This window comes from Spinacia oleracea, chromosome 2, assembly GCF_020520425.1.
Source record: "Spinacia oleracea cultivar Varoflay chromosome 2, BTI_SOV_V1, whole genome shotgun sequence".
Lineage (NCBI taxonomy): Eukaryota > Viridiplantae > Streptophyta > Magnoliopsida > Caryophyllales > Amaranthaceae > Spinacia > Spinacia oleracea.
Window position 1 is genome coordinate 58,867,423 of NC_079488.1, and position 18,735 is coordinate 58,886,157.

Genomic DNA, 18,735 nt, shown 5'->3' on the forward strand with positions numbered 1-18,735 from the left:
ACACTCGCAAGCCAAGGCACTGCCTTGCTTGCCCTTTCCTCGCCCAGCGTGCACGAGGCACGCAACTCGCTTGCTGCTGCCCGTGTCGCTGCGGCTCGGTCAGCGCATGGTAGTCCGCATGGCTCGTCGAGCCACCCGTCCACCACACATCGTGTTCGTGCCTTTGGTTCGTGCCTACGGACCAACTTAATTAAAAAAAAATTTAATTTCACGAACTTTGCATTAATGTTATTTTTCATAAAAAAAAAGTTATGATTTTTATTTTCGAAAAACAACGATTTTTAACGATTTAATAAACTTTAACGACAATCCAATTTCGTAAAATATTAAATCAAGGCTAACATTATTCAAATTTTTAAGAACGAACGAATCAACTTGAAAAATTTGAACTTTTTAAATAATAAAATCTAAAACTTTAAATCGTTCTTTAACATTTAAATTTCAGATTTTAATAATTAGGTTTAAGTGCGATTAAAATTAACGAAACCATTCAAAATTTTAATCCAATAATTTTTAAAATTTTCCACTGACCCATGAAATTATATTCCCTTTCCCAATTAACCGAAATATTAGACCAAAATTATTAAAAAATCAATGAGTGTTCTAAATTCTACGAATTGGGGAAAAGAAAAATTAGGGTTTATACTTATCGGAAAAATCTGAAATTTTTACCATAGATCAAGAGTGTACCCAGTGACATCGTCTGAAAATTTCAAGCAATTCCTAGTAGTTTAGGTCGACCTTTAAATTGAATTACTTTCCGTCACTTTTAATTTTTATTAAACAATTAACAAAAACGCCCAAAAAACGACCCTTCGAGGCCTCTTTTTGCGATTTCGTTCTCATGAGTTGATCTTAGAAAATCGTTTTCAATCATATTAGGGTTTGAAAAATCAAAAAAGCGAATCTTTTGAAATCAGACCTTATTACGCAATTTATCCAAAAATTCATAATAAATCCGAAAAATTCACAAAAAATTCCAAAATTTCGACAGATGCAAAAACAAAAAAATCATGCTAAAATATGCTTTGAATACATAAGGCTCTGATACCACTGTAGGGGAATACAGTTAAACATAATAACATGTGCGAAAACAATCCCCAAAGCCAGGAAGCATGTATAAAGCACATATTAAGCATACTTACGTTTGAAGCGTGTTTTCCACAAATCTGTCAACGAACACGAACTTAGAACTCCACTTGTCGTTCATCTACTTGATTCACCGACACGATTAGATCCGTCTTGATTATCGTAGCTTAGACAATCGATCAAGATAGTTTGCTTTTGGGAAGAACTCACTTTGGAGGCACAGAGAGAATTAGGGTTCTCTGTGTCTCTAGGGTTTTGAGTATGACTGAATTATGTTGTTGGAAAAAGGGTTAGAAGGTTATTAACATAACCTTACTAACCGGCCAAGCCACAAGGGCAAGACCGGCCAGCAAGCCCGCGCAAGCGCACACGAGCACACACAGCGTGCTGGGCCGTGGGCCGCGCTTCTGCTACTGTGTCGTGGCCTTGGCCCGCGCGCACACACGCGCAGCTCGCTCGGCCATGGGCCAGCGCTGCCGTGTTGTGGCCTTGCTTGCGTGCCGAGCGCCCATGGGCCTTGAGTGCTTCGCGCACTCGGCTCGTGGGCTACTCCTCGTAGTCGCGACTTAATATCGTTCCGGATATTATTTATCGTTTCGTATACGACGAGTCACCGTCGTACGATACGATTTATTCGTTTCGCCTAGCTTACGAATATTCGCGATACGATACGATTCCGACGCAAGATCGTATCGTATAATACGTTTTCCAAAACTAATTCCCGAAAAGCTATTAAATGAATTTCCGATTCATTTAATCCGGTGATCTTTTACGTGTCATTGGTGTGACCTTGTAGGTTCAGTCAAGAGTAAGCTGTGAGATTAATATTCATTAGAACTCACTGATCGGAAGCATTGCTCCAGCTAGCTGTTCCGATCACTTGATCTCACTGAATTAATTGTTCGCAATTAATCTGAACCTTGGTATTAGACTTAATGCACCTTGGGTGAAGGACATATTTCCTTCATCATCGTCCTTGTTTGTCGGAACCTGGGACATGTCATCAGCACCAAGCGCTGGCCTTGCGCTGGGCGCTGACGTGTCTTGGTGTTTAGCCACTTAACCTCCTATATAAGCCCTCATTTTCACACCAAATGGGGAGGAAGATTTCAGTACAACGTCGTAATTTCAAAATTTCCTCTCAAATTCCAATACAAAATTCAAGTTTCCTAATCTACAATTTCCACTACAATTTCTAAAATATCAAAGCAATTGGGAGCACAAATCGGAAAACTAACGTAATCCTAAATAGGTAATTCTGAATACCTAATTAAATCATTATGATATTTTCTACTTTTTCTACATTTCTAAATTCAATATATTGTCATTTGAGTTCATGCTCATGACCAACTAGGAAGCATATCCAAAAGTGCCATCTTTGCGGAGGTTTTCACTCTTGAAACTCTTCCCAAGTGATTTTCTAAGCACATTTTAAATATCAATATGCACGATTCAAGCTTTATTTTCGAAAATGATTAGTAAAGTGTTGAACTTTCATACTTGAACGGTTTCTCCTTTACAACAATCATCATACAATTTTACAAAATACTAATCTTTTCAAAGTTCAAGGATGTTTGGAAAAGTGCAAACCCTTTTCCAAACTAGAGCACATGATTATTCAACTTTTTATGTTGTTCAAATACAAGTTCTATTTTCAATATTCAATGATGTTTAAGTGAGATCAATTCCTCCTTAAACTAGAATCAATTTCAAGTTATGGAGCATATTAAAGGTGAGGCCTTTTTAACATTAAAAGGTCTAATCTTTAAGAACCAAGTTTCCTAATTTCAATATCCAAGTTCAATATTCAAGTTCTACATTCAAGTTCTATATTCAAGTTCTATTTCAATAATCAAAGTCAAGGATGCTTTATGATGAGCAACTCATCTAAAGTTGAGATTTTTTAGAGAATTAAATCGGTGTCGGACACACTTATTATTAAGTAGTTGTTTGGCGTTCGGATCTCAAGTACAATAATACAATTTCAATATCGTCATTTAAATATTTTCATTTAAATATCGTCATTTAAATATTTTCATTTAAATATCGTCATTTCAATACCGCATTTCAATACCGCAATTTCAATAACGCACTTTCAATATCGCACTTTCAATAACGCACTTTCAATACACACCTCTATTTACATGCTTGCAATTTCTATTATCTACTCTTTACTCACCTTTTTTAAGGTGATGTGGTTTTGTACGCATTTCAATAATTCCTACTATTTGTAATGATGCTTTACATGTTTATTGCTTTCATCACCCCACATGTTAAATACAATAATATACAAAAGGTTACATCACACTTAACAAAGATAAGTTTTGGTAGTACTCATTTCTAAATAAAAAAACTTTTTCTCTCTCTGCCATGGGGGGATGCGCACGATAAGGTGATTTTGCTATTGTGCACCCATTCGCCATGCCGAGGAAGAAGAAGACGCAGAGGTCTGAAACTCAAGAAATGATTGAAGGAACTTCGTCTACACCATTAGAGAACTTTTCAAGGTCGCAAACTCAGCAACAACAGAGAAGGAGGGAACCCAGTTCCGACTCCAATGAAACAGTAGATCTCATGAGGAGTATGCCGGTACCACCACATTCGAGCAATGGTCCGCCTTCTCCGGAGTTAATGGAAGTGATTAAGGCCTACCATTATGCTGTGAGACAACCAACACCCCAAAATTCTACTTCTCACAATTTGCAGATGCGTGACTTGGGAAAGGGGTAACTCCATTGGAGAAGGAAGATGGTAGTGATAGCCCAAGGAGCAGGATGAATGAGATTATGACTAAAGTCAATGATGCTTTGGGTATTTCTGGTGACTATGGGATCTCATGGGGAAATGTTGCGAACTCGATTATCCCAAATACAGAGCATGAGGAAACAGAGCATTTAGAGAAGGAGATTGAAGCAAGTGCAGAACCAGATGCTCAGCGTAGACTTAACATGGGAGGCAAACCTTCTTGGGCTACCATTGTCAATGGAAGTTCGCTTACTGCAAACGGTACCCCTCTGTCGTTTATCTCCCCCACTATTGTGGATGGTAAGCCTATTGGTTTGCTTAACAAGATAGATGTTGATAATATGGTTGCAATTTGGAATTGCTCTATTGTGATGTACATTGTGGGAGATATGCCTTCCATTGGAGCTGTTATTAGGTTCATTGCAAAAGAATGGGTGAATGTTTCTACTCCGAAGGTTTTCCTTCAAGATGAAGGTTATTTTGTCATCAGATTTGCTAGTAGGAAAGATAGGGATTCTGTTTTGATGGCTGGACCTTATTCCTTTTTCAATAGGCCAATGATTGTCAAGCCATGGTCTGCTAAGTTTAACTTTCAGGAAGAAATTTTGGGAGTCATTCCTGTGTTGGTTAGGCTGCCAAATTTGCCATTGAATTATTGGGGTCCAGATTCTCTGAGTAGAATTGGTAGTTTGTTGGGGATCCCCTTATTTGCTGATGAATGTACTTCTTCCCAAATGAGAGTGTCCTTTCCTAGATTGTTGGTGGAAATTGATGTCACTAAACCTCTTCCAAAGCATGTTATGCTACAGGATCCTTCTGGTGGCACCTTTACTCAGCCAGTTTTGTATGATTGGCTTCCACCTTACTGTGGTACTTGTAAGGTGGTGGGTCATATTTGTGGTGAGGGCATGAAGCAAACAACTAGATTCAAGCCTGTTGTACCAGTGAAGATGAAGAAGGTATGGCAGCCTGTTAAGACAGTGGTGACATAAGGGGAGATTACAACAACTGATATCTCTACTGAGAATGTGAGTAAGGATATCAGTAATAATCCTGTTGCAGATGGGAAAGTTACTCACACTCCTGTCACTCATGATGATGGTTGGAGAATTGTTACTAGGAGACGAAGGGACCCTAAACCACCTAGACATATTCTTGGTTTGGCACAAGTACAAGCTGTTACCAGGGGGTTCTCTTTCGACGGAGGGGGTGAAGGGGAGGAGGGTTTTGACATTGGTTAATGAATATATGCAATTGGAATGTGAGGGGAATGAATGACCCCAATAAGATAGGAGAAATAAAGAACTTTGTTATTGTTAATAAAGTTAGTGTAGTGGCTCTCATTGAAACCAAAGTTAAACAAAAAAATAGTAAAAAGGTTTAGAGTAAGTTTGGCCCTCGGTGGCAGTGGATTACTAACTATGAGCTCTCTAATAGGGGGAGAATATGGATGGGATGGAAGCATAGGGTGGTTATTTTTCATGCAGTTTATAAATATGAGCAAATCATTCATGGGGTGGTTACAGCTAAGTCAGTTGCTTTCACAACTGGGTTTACTGCAGTCTATGGTCTTCTTACCATTGACACTAGAAGAGAATTATGGAGGGAGTTGGGAAGCTTAAATGCCATCAACACTCTTTCTTGGTTGGTGATGGATGATTTCAATTCTGTACTTTATTCTGGTGATAGAATCAATGGCAATGTTGTCACTAACATGGAAACTGCTTACTTTGAAAACTGCTTGATTCAGACAGATCTCACAGAACTTAAAAGCTGTGGGCACTTTTACTCTTGGTATAAAGGTCATGAGGTATTGAGAATTAGCTCAAGAATTTATAGGGCCTTTGGTAATGCTTCTTGGCATGGGTCCTATTCTGATGTAGTGGTTGACTACATGAACCCTGGGCTTTCTGATCATACTCCACTGGTAATGAGTTACAAGGTGAACATGAAGAAAGGAGGTAGGCCTTTTAAGTTCTTCAATTATATGGCAGACCATCCAAACCTTTTACAAGATGTTCAAAAAGGGTGGTCTTGTAACCATGCAGCTTCAGCAATGCAGAGTGTTTGGAATAAACTCAAATCTGTTGAGTCAGAGTTGAAAACTTTGCATAAAAAGGAGTTTGCTCATTTGGAAGAAAAAATTGAGAGTTGCAGAAGAGAGCTGGGTTTGGCTCAGTCTACTAGTATTTCTAATCCTGATGATATTGTTGCTCAGGAAGCTGAGAAAGAGTGTGTGGCAAATCTTAAGTTGTTCTTGAAGGTTCAGGAAAGTGCTTACAGACAGAAATTAAGGATCCAATGGCTTTAGCTGGGGGATTCTAACTCTAAGTTTTTCTTTAGTGCCATGAAGGAGAGGTATGCTATTAATAGTATTGATGTTCTATATGATGATCATGGTACAAAATTGACAACTGACACTGAAATTCAAGCTGAAATTAAGAAATTCTATGATAATCTGATTGGCACAACTGCGTCCTCTCTAACTGGTATTGATGTACCTATTGTTAGACATGGAAACCAGTTGAGTGTTGATGATGCAGATTTGCTTATTGTTCCAGTTTCTGAGCTGGAAATAGATGCTGCTATTAAGGGTATCAATGTGAGTAAAGCTCCTAGGTTGGATGGCTTTAATAGTCTCTTTTTTCACAAAACTTGGAGTCCTGTAAAGGCTGATGTTTATAATGCAGTTAGAGAATTCTTTGACACTGGTGTGCTGTTGAAACCAGTGAACAATACTGCTATGACTCTGATCCCAAAAATTCAGAATGCCTCTTGTGTGAAAGATTTCAGACCAATAGCTTGTTTCTCAGTGGTTTACAAGATTATTTCTAAAATTGTGACAACAAGAATGCAAGGTGTAATTGGGAAAGTGGTTCATTGTGCACAAGCTGGGTTCATCCCAGGTAGAAATATTGCAGATAATATTCTCCTTGCTTTAGAATTAATCAAGTGCTACTCCAGGAAGAACATTTCCCCCAGGTGTATGATCAAAGTAGACTTGAAGAAAGCTTATGATTCCATAGAGTGGCCCTTCTTGGAGAGTATGTTAGCTGAATTGGGGTTCCCTGCAAAGTTCATTCAGTGGATTATGTAGTGTCTAGGTACTGTCTCTTATTCCATTTTAGTGAATGGGTTTCCCACCAAACCTATTCCAGCAAAGAAAGGTTTGAGGCAAGGGGATCCTATGTCCCCTTATCTGTTTTCTATTGGTATGGAGTACCTGTCTAGATGTCCGGCTTTGGTTGAGAAGAAGAAAGAGTTTAAGCATCATCCCAGGTGTAAAAAGTTAAACATCACTCATATGATGTTTGCAGATGATTTGCTGATGTTTGCTAGAGCTGATATCCCTTCTGTTGCTGCTATTTTTAAAGCTTTCACTAAATTCTCAAAAGCTTCTGGATTGGAAGCTAATTTGCATAAAAGTGATGTGTATGTTGCTGGTGTGTCTAAGTCAGCTACAAACCAAATTTTGGATACTTTGGGCATATCTAAAGGCTCCTTTCTTTTTAAGTATCTGGGGGTACCTCTTACAACAAGGAAACTTAGCTTTACTGACTGCAAACCTTTGATAGAGAAAACTGTTGCTAGGATCAAAGGGTGGGCTGCTAAGTTCTTGTCCTATGCTGGTAGATTGCAGCTAGTGATATGTGCGTTTTATATAGAGTTTTACCCCCGTCCCTTAGTACTTTTATGCATCAAATGAGCTCTTAGGAGCCGTTTTTAGTACTAATCTGTGTTGTTGAGTGTGCCATGAGTTTCAGGATTGATTAGTGAGAAATTGGTCTTTTTAGACCCGTTTTATGGTGATTATCGTCGAGGAAGTTCGGGACCATTATCGTCGACTTTCGGGAGCCTTAGATGCTTACGGTTGAGCCCAGGGAGTTAGACTCGGTGATATGGGCGAAGAATCATGACTTTTGCAAATCGCCCTTCGAGCTGAGGGCGAAATGAGAAACCCGGGCAAAATAAAAGAGTTTTGGAGTCATCAATGCGCGCCCGATTGGGCGGGCTTCGCCCGGTCCGGATCGGGCGGCCAAACTTGACGTATTCTGAGCCTTTCGCAAACCGCCCGATCGGGCGGAATTGGGCCCGATCGGGCCGACTATAGAGCAGTTCGCCCGATCGGGCGAAGCGTCGCCCGATCGGGCGACGCCAACCTCCAGCGTGTTTCGCGAGTTTTTTTTTCCGGCTTTTGGCTTGTATTTTGGGAAAACTATAAATACTAGCCCATTTATTTTTTGTAGACATCTTTTATTCTAGTATTAGCACTTAGTTTTATTTTAGTTTTCTCTCTAAATTGTTCCAAACACTTATTTTTAATTTCAATCAAAGCTTCAATTTTTAGTTCATCCTTTCGTTCTTCATTTAGGTATTGATTTCTATTTTTCTTTATTAATTGCTTTTGATCATGTTTTCCATTATATTGATTGCTTTGTTATTTGTTATCATGAGTGAGTAGTTTAATTTCTAGGGTTTAGGGGATCCATGAATGCATGATTGTGATTAATTGTGGACATGATTAATTGATTAATTAATTGTAATTTCTATAGCTTATTATTATTGGTCGTCAATTCTGTTCGGCCGGACTATTTTGATTTGAGTTTGATTAACCTTAGATTATGCGCCGAGAGGTAATCTGATGTTTTTGGTCTGTGGCTATTAGATAGGAATGATTTCTAGTACATAGCGAGAGCCTGCTAGTTATTTTATCCTAAGGAATTCATAAGATTCGACAGATGCATGATTTCCTAGTTATGATTGTTAATTGATTGTTGTTGTGCGTTGTCCAATCCCGGTCTGCATTTGTGGTGAACCGTTGCCCTAGATTCCCTTAATATTATTATATTCCATTTTGATTATCGCCTTAGCTTAACCTACAAACCAATTCAAACCTATTGTTATCAATAGTCTAGATTAGTTAATTAATAGTAGAAAGAACGTCCGTTTCCCCGTGGATACGATCCCTACTTCCCTTACTATTTTGTTAGTAGACTTAGGTTTATTTTTGATAAGGTGATACGACTTTAGCCTGTCAAATTTTGGCGCCGTTGCCGGGGAGACGGTTTTATTTTCTGTTATTAATTGTTATTTCTAGATTATTGTTTGTTACTTCTCAAGGAACTCCCGTTCCTTGAGGTCGGATCTCACGACTGTTTTCTAGTTTCGCTTGTTTATGCCCAGGACTGTCCATACCAGCGATCTGACTTCGTTCGATCCTGAACCTGAACGGACCTTCTGTAGACGGCGTAGATTCTTTGAACAGCTGAGAGACTATTCGGACTCTGAATCCGACCATCTAAGTGGCAATCTATTCCATACAGATTCAGAGATAGGTGATGAAACACCACCACCTAAGCCAAGGCTTACAGACTATTCTAAGCCAAGTCTGTCTGTGCTTCCCAAGGCGATCATCCTTCTATTGCGGTTGAGAATTTCAAGATCCAACCCCAGTTTATAAATATGATTGAGAGACACCAATTCAGTGGGGAAAAGGGTGAAGACCCTAATCTCCATATTCAGTCTTTCATTCAATATTGCGCTACTGTTAAGCAGAAGAATCTAACACCAGAGCAGACTATGGAGATGCTCTTTCCATTTTCATTGAGTGGGAAGGCAAAGCTATGAATTAATGGGCTCAACGGAGCAGCTATGAAAATCACCGATTGGGATTCTTTGGCTCTTTCTTTCTATGTGAAATACTTCCCACCTGAGAAGACAGCTCGTCTGAGGGGTCAGATAATTCCATTACCCAACAGGCAGACGAGAGCTTGTTTGAAGCCCGGGAAAGGTTCAAGGATCTGCAGAGACAGTGCCCACACCACGGTTTGAGTGACTGGTGTGAGGGGGTCGAAAAAGCACGAGGCTAATGCATGACCTCGTCCCTCGTGGCCGTGACGTCGTCAGATCAAGTGTAGTTAGATTTCCTGTGAGTTTACACCCAATCGACTAGTAATATAGGAGTCGCCATTCAGTTTTTAACGACAATGAGAAAAACTGAAAAAACTCGGTTATCGTGACATAAAGGGAGTGCAATTATGTTCGACCACGACGGCCATAGGTTCCCTTGTGATCCCTGGTGTGGGGATCGCTCAACGTACACCCGCAGGGCGGAGATTGAGAGTTCGCGGGACTGTAACTACCGAGAGGAGTGCTCATCGATAACTCCAAAGGCAGTTTATCCTTACTAGCTCAGCAAAATAATTGAAGGGACATGCGTTAACTAATAAACTATTCTGAATTGATTTTAGCAATATGCAACACATAATACTAAATCGATCGTGATTATCTTGTTTAGATTGATTTAAGGTACCTAGCATGATAGTTCAATTGTCCAAGATATTATCTTTATTAGGCGTGATAGATCAATCAAATTAATAGTTTAGCAATTTTATAAAGGGTGATGAAAGCGATTAAATCATGCAAAGGGACACATTACGACGCACCCTTGAGAGGTGCGTCACGGTTCTCAGAAAACTAACCACTTGGCTTTGCTATTTCTCCTTTTATTTAACGAATCTTGGGTTTTTGAGCAGTGTTCCAGTATTTAGGCTTAATTCATCAGCTACAAGGGACATGATACGTTCTGTTCGACTTTTGGGTCGATTGCGACAGAACGCGGGATCAATTTCGCAGCGTGAGGCTTAGGCTTAGGGTTGGAGTCAATACTCAGATTATGAATTGTGTGTTCTTTTTTCGTCGATTATGAGGCTGTATTTATAGGGAAAGAGTTGGTGGAAAGATAGAACTTTAGAATCCGAACCCAAAGAGAATTCGGAGACAACACGTCCCAGGTATTTTCAGCGCCCAGGGCTGGGCGCCGAAGCGTTGAAAATAGGGTCTAAGCCGAGCCTTTTGTCAGATTTGGACTCTTAATTACGGAGCTTTTGAGACTTATCCGAGTTTCTTAGTGCGTATCAACTTATGACGGAATGCGTCTGGGCCCGTTACGAACTCTGGGTTCGTTAGGAATTTAATTAATACGTAACTCTTATTTTCGAATTATAACAGAAATATAATTCCTTTGCCAATTCTATCTCTTTTAGGACTTTATGTTGGAGTGCAACACCTAATTCTGACAGATTTCTATCTTTTATGTCTTGCCGCTTTTAACAACTACTTCTTACGGCAGTTACCATTTTTAGCAGGTTTCTATAAATAGCAGTTTTAGCTGAAATGAAAAGGGTGATCGAGATTCGTTATTTTATAGGAGATGCGTTGCCAAGTGGAGATTTATGTTCTCATCATCGAACCTTCCCTTTCGGGAATGGGGACAAAAGTAGGTGTCTACAGTTAGCCCCCACTTTGACTGAATCTTGGAGTAAGACGATGGTCAAAGTATTAGACGGAGTGCGTCATACAAGCCATAGTGTATGTGACCTGTTTTGCGAGGGTCTCACGAGCCCTCGAGTGATAACATTTTACTTAAGGGTCATCACTTGAAGTGTTAACATATTCCTCACGTGTCATTGGAATCTGTTAAGTATAGGAACTCCCTCACTTTGTCATTGGAAGTACCTACAGATGTATAGAAACTCCCTCACTTTGTCATTGGAAGTATCTACAGACGTTTTCGAAATCAAAGCTATAAAGTGTAACCAGGCCTGGCCAAGCCCGATCACCAGGTAAAAAAATGTCTTTAAAGATTCTCATTTTCAGGGTTAGCTAAACGAGAAAACCCCCTTTGTTTTTATAAGACGTAAAACGAAGGAAAATCCAGCACATCGCTCTTTTTTGGAAAAGCGGAAAACCAATCCTTTGATTTTTGGAAAAGGGAAACCATCTTTTGATTTTTGGAAAAAGATAAACCATCTTTTGATTTTTGGAAAAAGATAAACCACCTTTTGATTTTTGGAAAAAGATAAACCATCCTTTGATTTTTGGAAAAGGATAAACCGAGAAAAGTTATTGCTGCGACAAGTAAGGACCTGCGCGGTTAGTGGCGCAGACCCCGCTCGCTGAAGGTGGGCGAGCCTGTTTTTGTTTTTTTTTTTTGAATATTTTATTTTTGAAAACTGAGGACCTGCGCGTTTTAGTGACACAGACCCCGCCCGCTGAAGGTGGGCGAACCTGAATTTGTTGTTGTTGTTGTCTATTTTTGATTTGGGACTCGCATGGTTCTGACGCGATCCTGCCTGATCGAGGTGGGCCAGAACCTACTTCATTTCTTTTTGGGATTTCTTTTGAGAATTTTTTTTTATTCTTGTAAGAGCGAGTTCTCTCGAGAAATGCTCGGGTTTAGTTGTAACCTGAATGTGGGTTGGCAACGTGTCTAAATGAACTATCGTTTTAATGGGCGTTTGCCTTTCATGGTTCCGAACAGGTCTTTACGGCCCATAGGATGTATGTCACCGTTAAGAACTGGCCTTGTTATGCCACTACTTAGGCCCCTGCGAAATGACTGGTGGGACCATATGCGAATGTTAGCGGAGACCTTTGCTTTAAGGTCGAGTCCGTCTTTGATTTTGTCCAAGCACGGGACGCGGCCTGGAAGCGTTGTTTCAACTTGCATCGTGTATTTTCTTTCTTTCGAGCTCCCAAGCATTCGTACTTGATGGTTTCTCTTCACCAAGAAGAGTGCGTATTTTATAACGTCCTTGATCGTGTTTGGGATCGTGCTCGTAAGTGCGAGCGACCTTGGTAGTGGTATGCTACTTTGATGAAATCGTGGAGTGCGACTTTATTTTCCGGGCGACAAAGTTCACTTCATTTTTTCAATGATTAATACATCGAGCTTACTTCGACCCGGATTGACCTTTTTTGACAAATAAACGCTTTTAACTTGAGAAACCAACGACGTAATGATTTTTTTTGTTCCGAAGAATGACCTTGATTAATATATTTTTTATTGCTTTGAAAAATGTACACATGTTTTGGAGATGAGTCTAAGTTTCGACACTTGCTTTCACCATTTGGGCTCTAAAAATGCTTTGGGCTTGATCTTGATTACAACAGGGCCCCGTGTCTACTAACACGGTTTTGGGCGTTTTACTGGTTCGCGTTTTGGAAGAGTCTGGCCTTGGGCTGCATTTTCAACGCCCCGTGCCAGGCGTTAGATATTTCGGCGCCCAGCCTCGGGCGCTGAAAATGCTGCCTTAGCAGCCCTTTTTTATTTTTCGAGATTTCTCAACGCGTTTCCGAATGGGATCAGGATGATTTCGTGTATATATAGGGGGTTAAGCACGTTTTTCTTTTCCACCACTGCCAACTTCTTCTCTCAATTATCTAGCTTTATTTTTTTACTCTTGCCATGTCGATTCCTCCTTTCTCCCTCCAACGAGTTGTTAGGCGCTGGCTTAGAGCCCTTAATCCCACAGAAAAGGTTTTGTTGAAAGGATAACACTTAGAGGCACTTTTAGGCTTACAACAAATTAATATTGATTATAACTTTCTGTATGCCGCCCTAACCTTTTGGGATTCTGATCACCATGTTTTTGTTTTTCGGGGCAATGAGGTATGCCCTTTGCCAGATGAATTTGCCGCAATCCTGGGTTATCCTACCAATGCTACTCCTGCTACCCCTGGCACTGTTGAAGAGGGTAAAACAACTATAGGGGCTTTCCTAGGACTAGATGGTGAAATGCTTGCTGAGATCATTGTGGGTGATAAGGTTAACTTGGCGAAACTTGCAAAACATAACTTTAAGCCTAGTAAAAATATGACTGAACAGAAATTGAATATCCGGGCACTTGTGTTCTGCTTGTTGAACCACTATTTACTGTCGAATAACAATGGTGAGTTTGGCGATATAAGGTTGATTCCCCTGATCAGTCAGATGGAGAGTTGCTATTCTATTATGCCGTTGATTGTTGCTGAGACCTTGTTGGGTGCGGATGAGTTAAAGAAGGACGCCAAGTCTGAAAATTTGAAGGGGAGCCCCCTATTGCTGCAGGTAATTGATCGTTTATTTGCGCGCATATAATTATTTTTTCTTTTCGTTTGCCTCTGCTTGGAGCTGATTTTCAGCGCCCAGGGCTGGGCGTCGGAATTTCTGGCGCCTGGTCCTGGGCGTTGAAAATGCGTCCCAGGCCTTATTATTTTTCCGATCGCACCCGTTTTTTGCAGACTTGGCTCATGGAACGACTTAGGCTTCTAGAAGCTCCTGCCGATCCTAAACATTATCGCCCTATAGCTTTAGGCAACCGAAAGTATTTGCACCAAGGCCAGGACGAGGCCGAATGGGCCTCCTATTTTGCTCATGGCATATGCTCTATTAAGTGGGTGGTACCGTGGTGGGGCTTGACTAATATGACGGGGGGTTCCGAGACGGTAGTTCATGTTTCTTTGTTGGGGTTATCTCGGCCTGTTTACATTTTTCCTTATCGAGTCATGCGACAATACGGCTTAAGGCAGACTATCCCATTTGCTGATACGGTACCACCTAAAGTAGAGGTTTTTTCACGAGCACGGGTTCAAGCGTGGGCTAAGTATTATGGTGGCCTCCCGCGTTGGATCGTGACTAAAGATGGTTTTGTGGGTCTTTTCGAGAATTATAAGCTGTGGATGAGTTCCGATGATAAGGCTGTGAGAACTAAGGCTCGAAATGAAGAGTCGGCTGAAGTTTTGATACCTCGAGGTAGGGCTAAGTATGAAAACCGTAATCCTGCTAACTCTCGTGGAAATGGCATTAAGACTGTGAAAGCTCGACCTGATCGAAAGCGAAAGGAAATTCCTCCCCATTCCAGTTCTAGGCCTGTAGACACCTACTTTTGTCCCCATTCCCGCAAGGGAAAGGTTCGATGATGGAAATGTAAATCTCCACTTGACAACGCATCTCCTATAAAATAAACGAATCTCGATTCCCCATTTCATTTCACCCGAAACCTGCTATTTATGGAAACCTGCTAAAAATAGTAACTGCCGTAAAAGGTAGCTTCTAAAAGTGGCAAATCATAAAAGATAGAAACCTGTCAGAATTAGATGTTGCATTCCAACATAAATCCTAAATGAGATAGAAAACTGCGAGAATCCTATTCCTAATAGGATTCGGAAATAAGAGTTACGTATTAATTAAAATCCTAACGAGCCTAGAGTTCGTAACGGGCCCAGACGCATTCCGTCATAAAATTGATACGCGCTAAAAGACTCGAATTAATCTCAAACTCTACGGATTTCATGAATCCGAATCTGACTAAAGAAAATAGCCCAGACCCTATTTTCAACGCCTGGCCCTGGGCGCCGAAATCGCCTGGGCGCTGAAAATACCTGGGTACGTGTTTTTTCCTAATTCTTTGCGGATTAGAACTCTGCAATTCTATCTTTCCACGAACTCTTCCCTATAAATAGGCCCCTAAATTCGACGTGAAACACACAACAACACACAATTATATTCTGAGTATTGACTCCAACCCTTAGCCTAAGCCTCTCGCTGCGAAATCGTTCACGCGTTCTGTCGCAATCGATCCATAAATCGAACAGAACGTATCCTGTCCCATAATTGAGATTCGTTAAATAAAAAGGAGAAATAGAAAAGTCAAAGTGGTTAGTTTTCTGAGAACCGTGACGCACCTCTCAAGGGTGCGTCGTAATGTGTCCATTTTCGATGATTTAACTGCTTTCCTCACCCTTTTTATGAACTGTTAAACTAACCTAATCTGATTGTTCTATCACGCCTAACAAATATAATATTTTTGGGAAATCGGATTATCATGCTAGGTCCCTTAATGCTATTTAAATCAGATAATCACGATCGAATTAGTATTATATGTTGCATATTGCTAAAATCAACTCAGATTAGTTTAATAGTTAACGCATGTCCCTTCAATTATTTATGCTGAGCTAGTAAGGATATCCTGCCTCTGGAGTTATCGACGAGCGAAGTACTCCTCTCGGTAGTTACAGCCCCCCGAACCCTCAATCTCTACCTTGCGGGTGTATATTGAGAGATCCCCACACCAGGGATCACAAGGGAACCTACGGCCGTCGTGGTCAAACATAATTGCACTCCCTTTATGTCACGATAACCGGGTTTTGTCAGTTTTTCTCATTGTCGTTAAAAACTGAATGGCGACTCCTATATTACTAGTCAATTGGGTGTAAACTCACAGGAAATCCAATTACACTTGATTGAATAAAAAGAATCGTCACACCCACGAGGGACAAGGTCACGCATTAGCCTCGCGCTTTTTCGACCCCCTCACAAGGCCTAAAAAGGTACCTAACATGAAGGGGCCTTCTGTTCCCAAAAGAAATGGAAGCTCTCGCGGAGATCGTCGCCGGAATAATGTATGGGTTAGGAAAGTTCAGCCCCCAGTAGAACCAGTGGCTAATCCAACTGATGTTGATAATCTTTCCCCTCCCATTATTTATGCCCTTGAGGCTGAGCGGGCTATAGCTGTTCAAACTGAAAATGTTTCTGAGGCCTTGGAATCCTTGGAAGTTAGTGTCAAGGAGCCTGTTCTTATGGAGATCGACATAGGGGTAGCGCAGAAGCCTGTGGGGGTGGACCCTGCGAACATTGCCCTCTACAACACTCTATTTGATGATCCGGAAGAACTCGAGTAGTGTAGTTCTTGCTAGGGTGTAGATGCCCTTTATTTATTTCAGTTCTGTTTGTTTTTCATTCCTTAGCACTTTTGTTTTCCTTCTTATTATTTTTAAATATTAATAAAGGCGTGATTTTATTTTTCTGGTTTCTTTGCTTTCTTGTTCTCGCTTTGCTTCTCTTTTTTATTCGCTTATTTCCAACACTTATGCACATTATATATTTTTTGATTGGACCGAATCCATAAATGGGATTGCCTACGTATCCTTGTTAAATAACTTTAACTTAGAATCAGGTCGCGCGTAGTTCTAGCTAGAATTAATTTTAAGATGCCGGATTCGATAAGTATGTTCTGAGATGGAAACATATTATTTGAAACGGTAGAATAGGCTATGTTTATTTTGATCTGCTGCTTTGCCGTAAGTCGAAATTTTCTTTATGATTTTTTTTGAGTACATGTGTTTTGCGCATTATTTGAGTACATCCATAAATAGGCTATATTTTTTAGTTATGTATTTTGCGCATCGTTTTTTTTTCAAGTTTTTTTTTTGGCATGTATATCTGAATACGTGAACACGTGCTGTACCCCCCAAGTGTTTGTTATTTTTCCGTGTATGTGCGGATAAAATGACGAGCACTTCTGGGTAAACTTTGGCAAGCAAAGAGTTTCAAAGCCCAGACTGGGGCGCTAATGATTTCGGCGCCCAGACCTGGGCGCTAAAAATGATTTCTGGGGTGGTTTTCGGGCGTATTGCTTCTTTTCTTTCACATGTGTCTTGCTTTTATTTCTTTTTTGTTCTTACTTTTTATTCGTCAGAAATCAATTTTGACACTATTTCGGAAGCTATTTGGACTGTTAGCGTGAGATGCATTTTCGTCCAGATTAATTTTATCTATTCGTGACTCAAAACGGTTTTGAAAACGGAGTTAGGGTGTGAAAGATGTGAAGATCTTTGTGTAGGATTTTGGGTGGGTTGAGGTGCGTGTTGTTAATGGTGGGAATGATGGGTTCATGTTTTATGAATTTTTTTTGTTGAGCAACATTTTGCATTGTTAGATTTTTTTTATTTTTTGGGTTTCATGGGTTGACTTTTATGATTGCATGGATTTGACTTTCATGTCTTGGAGGTACGGTTTATTTTGCGGATTTCGGGAATTGGTTTTGATGTCACGATTCAAGACCGAATGGGCCTTGCTATTGGGCCTAAAGTGGGCCGCTTCCTTATTATTTTTCGATTTTGTTTTTGCGAATATGATTAGTGCTTGTTTAGTGTTAGAGCAATTTTTTAGGAGAAATCTTACGCATTTATTAATTTGGAAAGTAAGGAAAACACACTGAAAATAAATTAACCTATATTATAAGGGGTCCTAGGACCATCTCTAGAGTTTTATTATTTCTATCATCTAAAGAACTACTAGGCGTTTTGCTAAAGTGCTCTCTACGGCTCAAGCCTTGGGTTTAGTCTCGTAGAACTTTGGTCCTTCCCCTGTACTCATCTTGAATTCTATTCCCTTTGCATTGACCCACTGATATGTCTTCACCCATCCGTTCTCGGTCTCTTCTGGTGTTGATATAGGAGTGATTAACCGGGCTGGATTGAAACCTTCATCTTGTAGGGTCAGGGTGGTTATTACAGTCTCGTCCTCCATAGGCCTTGATTCGTTAAACAATGTCCACAGAGCTTGGTTGTCTAATATTTCGGCTGTTTCCGTCTTGGGGAGGTGGGCTGCCTCATCCATAGTATGACAGTCATGGAAAATTTCAAATCCGGGTTTTAGCAGGCCATTCTGAACAAAGGGTTCAGGGAAGTCGCAGCATGGGTGTTCTTCTCCTTCTCGGACAAACATACCGTTAAGGGTTCTTTGGTATGGGGAAAGAAGGGTGGTTTATTTTGTCTTGGCTGGCTTAAGGCGTAGCCTAGACAAGTGGTCAGCAATATCTTCCTCCGTTGGCGTATAGCCTAGACCGAAGGGAGTAGTTTTGTTGGGTAGGGGATGGAACATGTTGTTCTTCTTCCTTATGCCCAATGGAGTTCCTGGGCCTTGAGCTAGCAACATCTTAGGGATGACCCGGGACGCTCGCGGATCTAGAAATGCTAAATTGTAATCCTCAATGACTTGGATGACTTCATCCACTTGAAAACCGTAAAGGTCTTCTGCAGCATCGGTCGTTCCGACCATAGTACAACTGACGTCGAGAGGAGTGATGCGTATTTCTAGAATTACCCCGTTATGGTTAAGTTTAACCATCTAGTGCAAGGTAGAAGCCACACCTCCTAAGTCATGGAGCCAAGGGCGCCCTAAGAGGAGGTTGAAAGTGGGCTTGATGTCAATTATCTGAAACTCCATGGTGCATGCCACAGGCCCGGTTTGTATTGCGAGGTTGATTTTTCCCAACACAGGCCTTCGAGAGTTAT

General features: G+C 40.6%; 1 protein-coding gene and 1 pseudogene across 1 annotated transcript; one reads left to right on the forward strand and one right to left on the reverse strand.

The window, feature by feature from the left end:
- Positions 1-3,863: 3,863 nt before the first annotated feature.
- Positions 3,864-5,075, forward strand: LOC110798309 (uncharacterized). Its single transcript, XM_022003485.2, has 2 exons — positions 3,864-4,793; positions 4,872-5,075. The coding sequence occupies exons 1-2, from the start codon at positions 3,864-3,866 to the stop codon at positions 5,073-5,075; spliced, it is 1,134 nt and encodes a 377-aa protein (XP_021859177.2).
- A 4,490-nt stretch (positions 5,076-9,565) lies between these two features.
- Positions 9,566-9,664, reverse strand: LOC130468308 (uncharacterized; annotated as a pseudogene).
- Between the last annotated feature and the right edge of the window lie 9,071 nt (positions 9,665-18,735).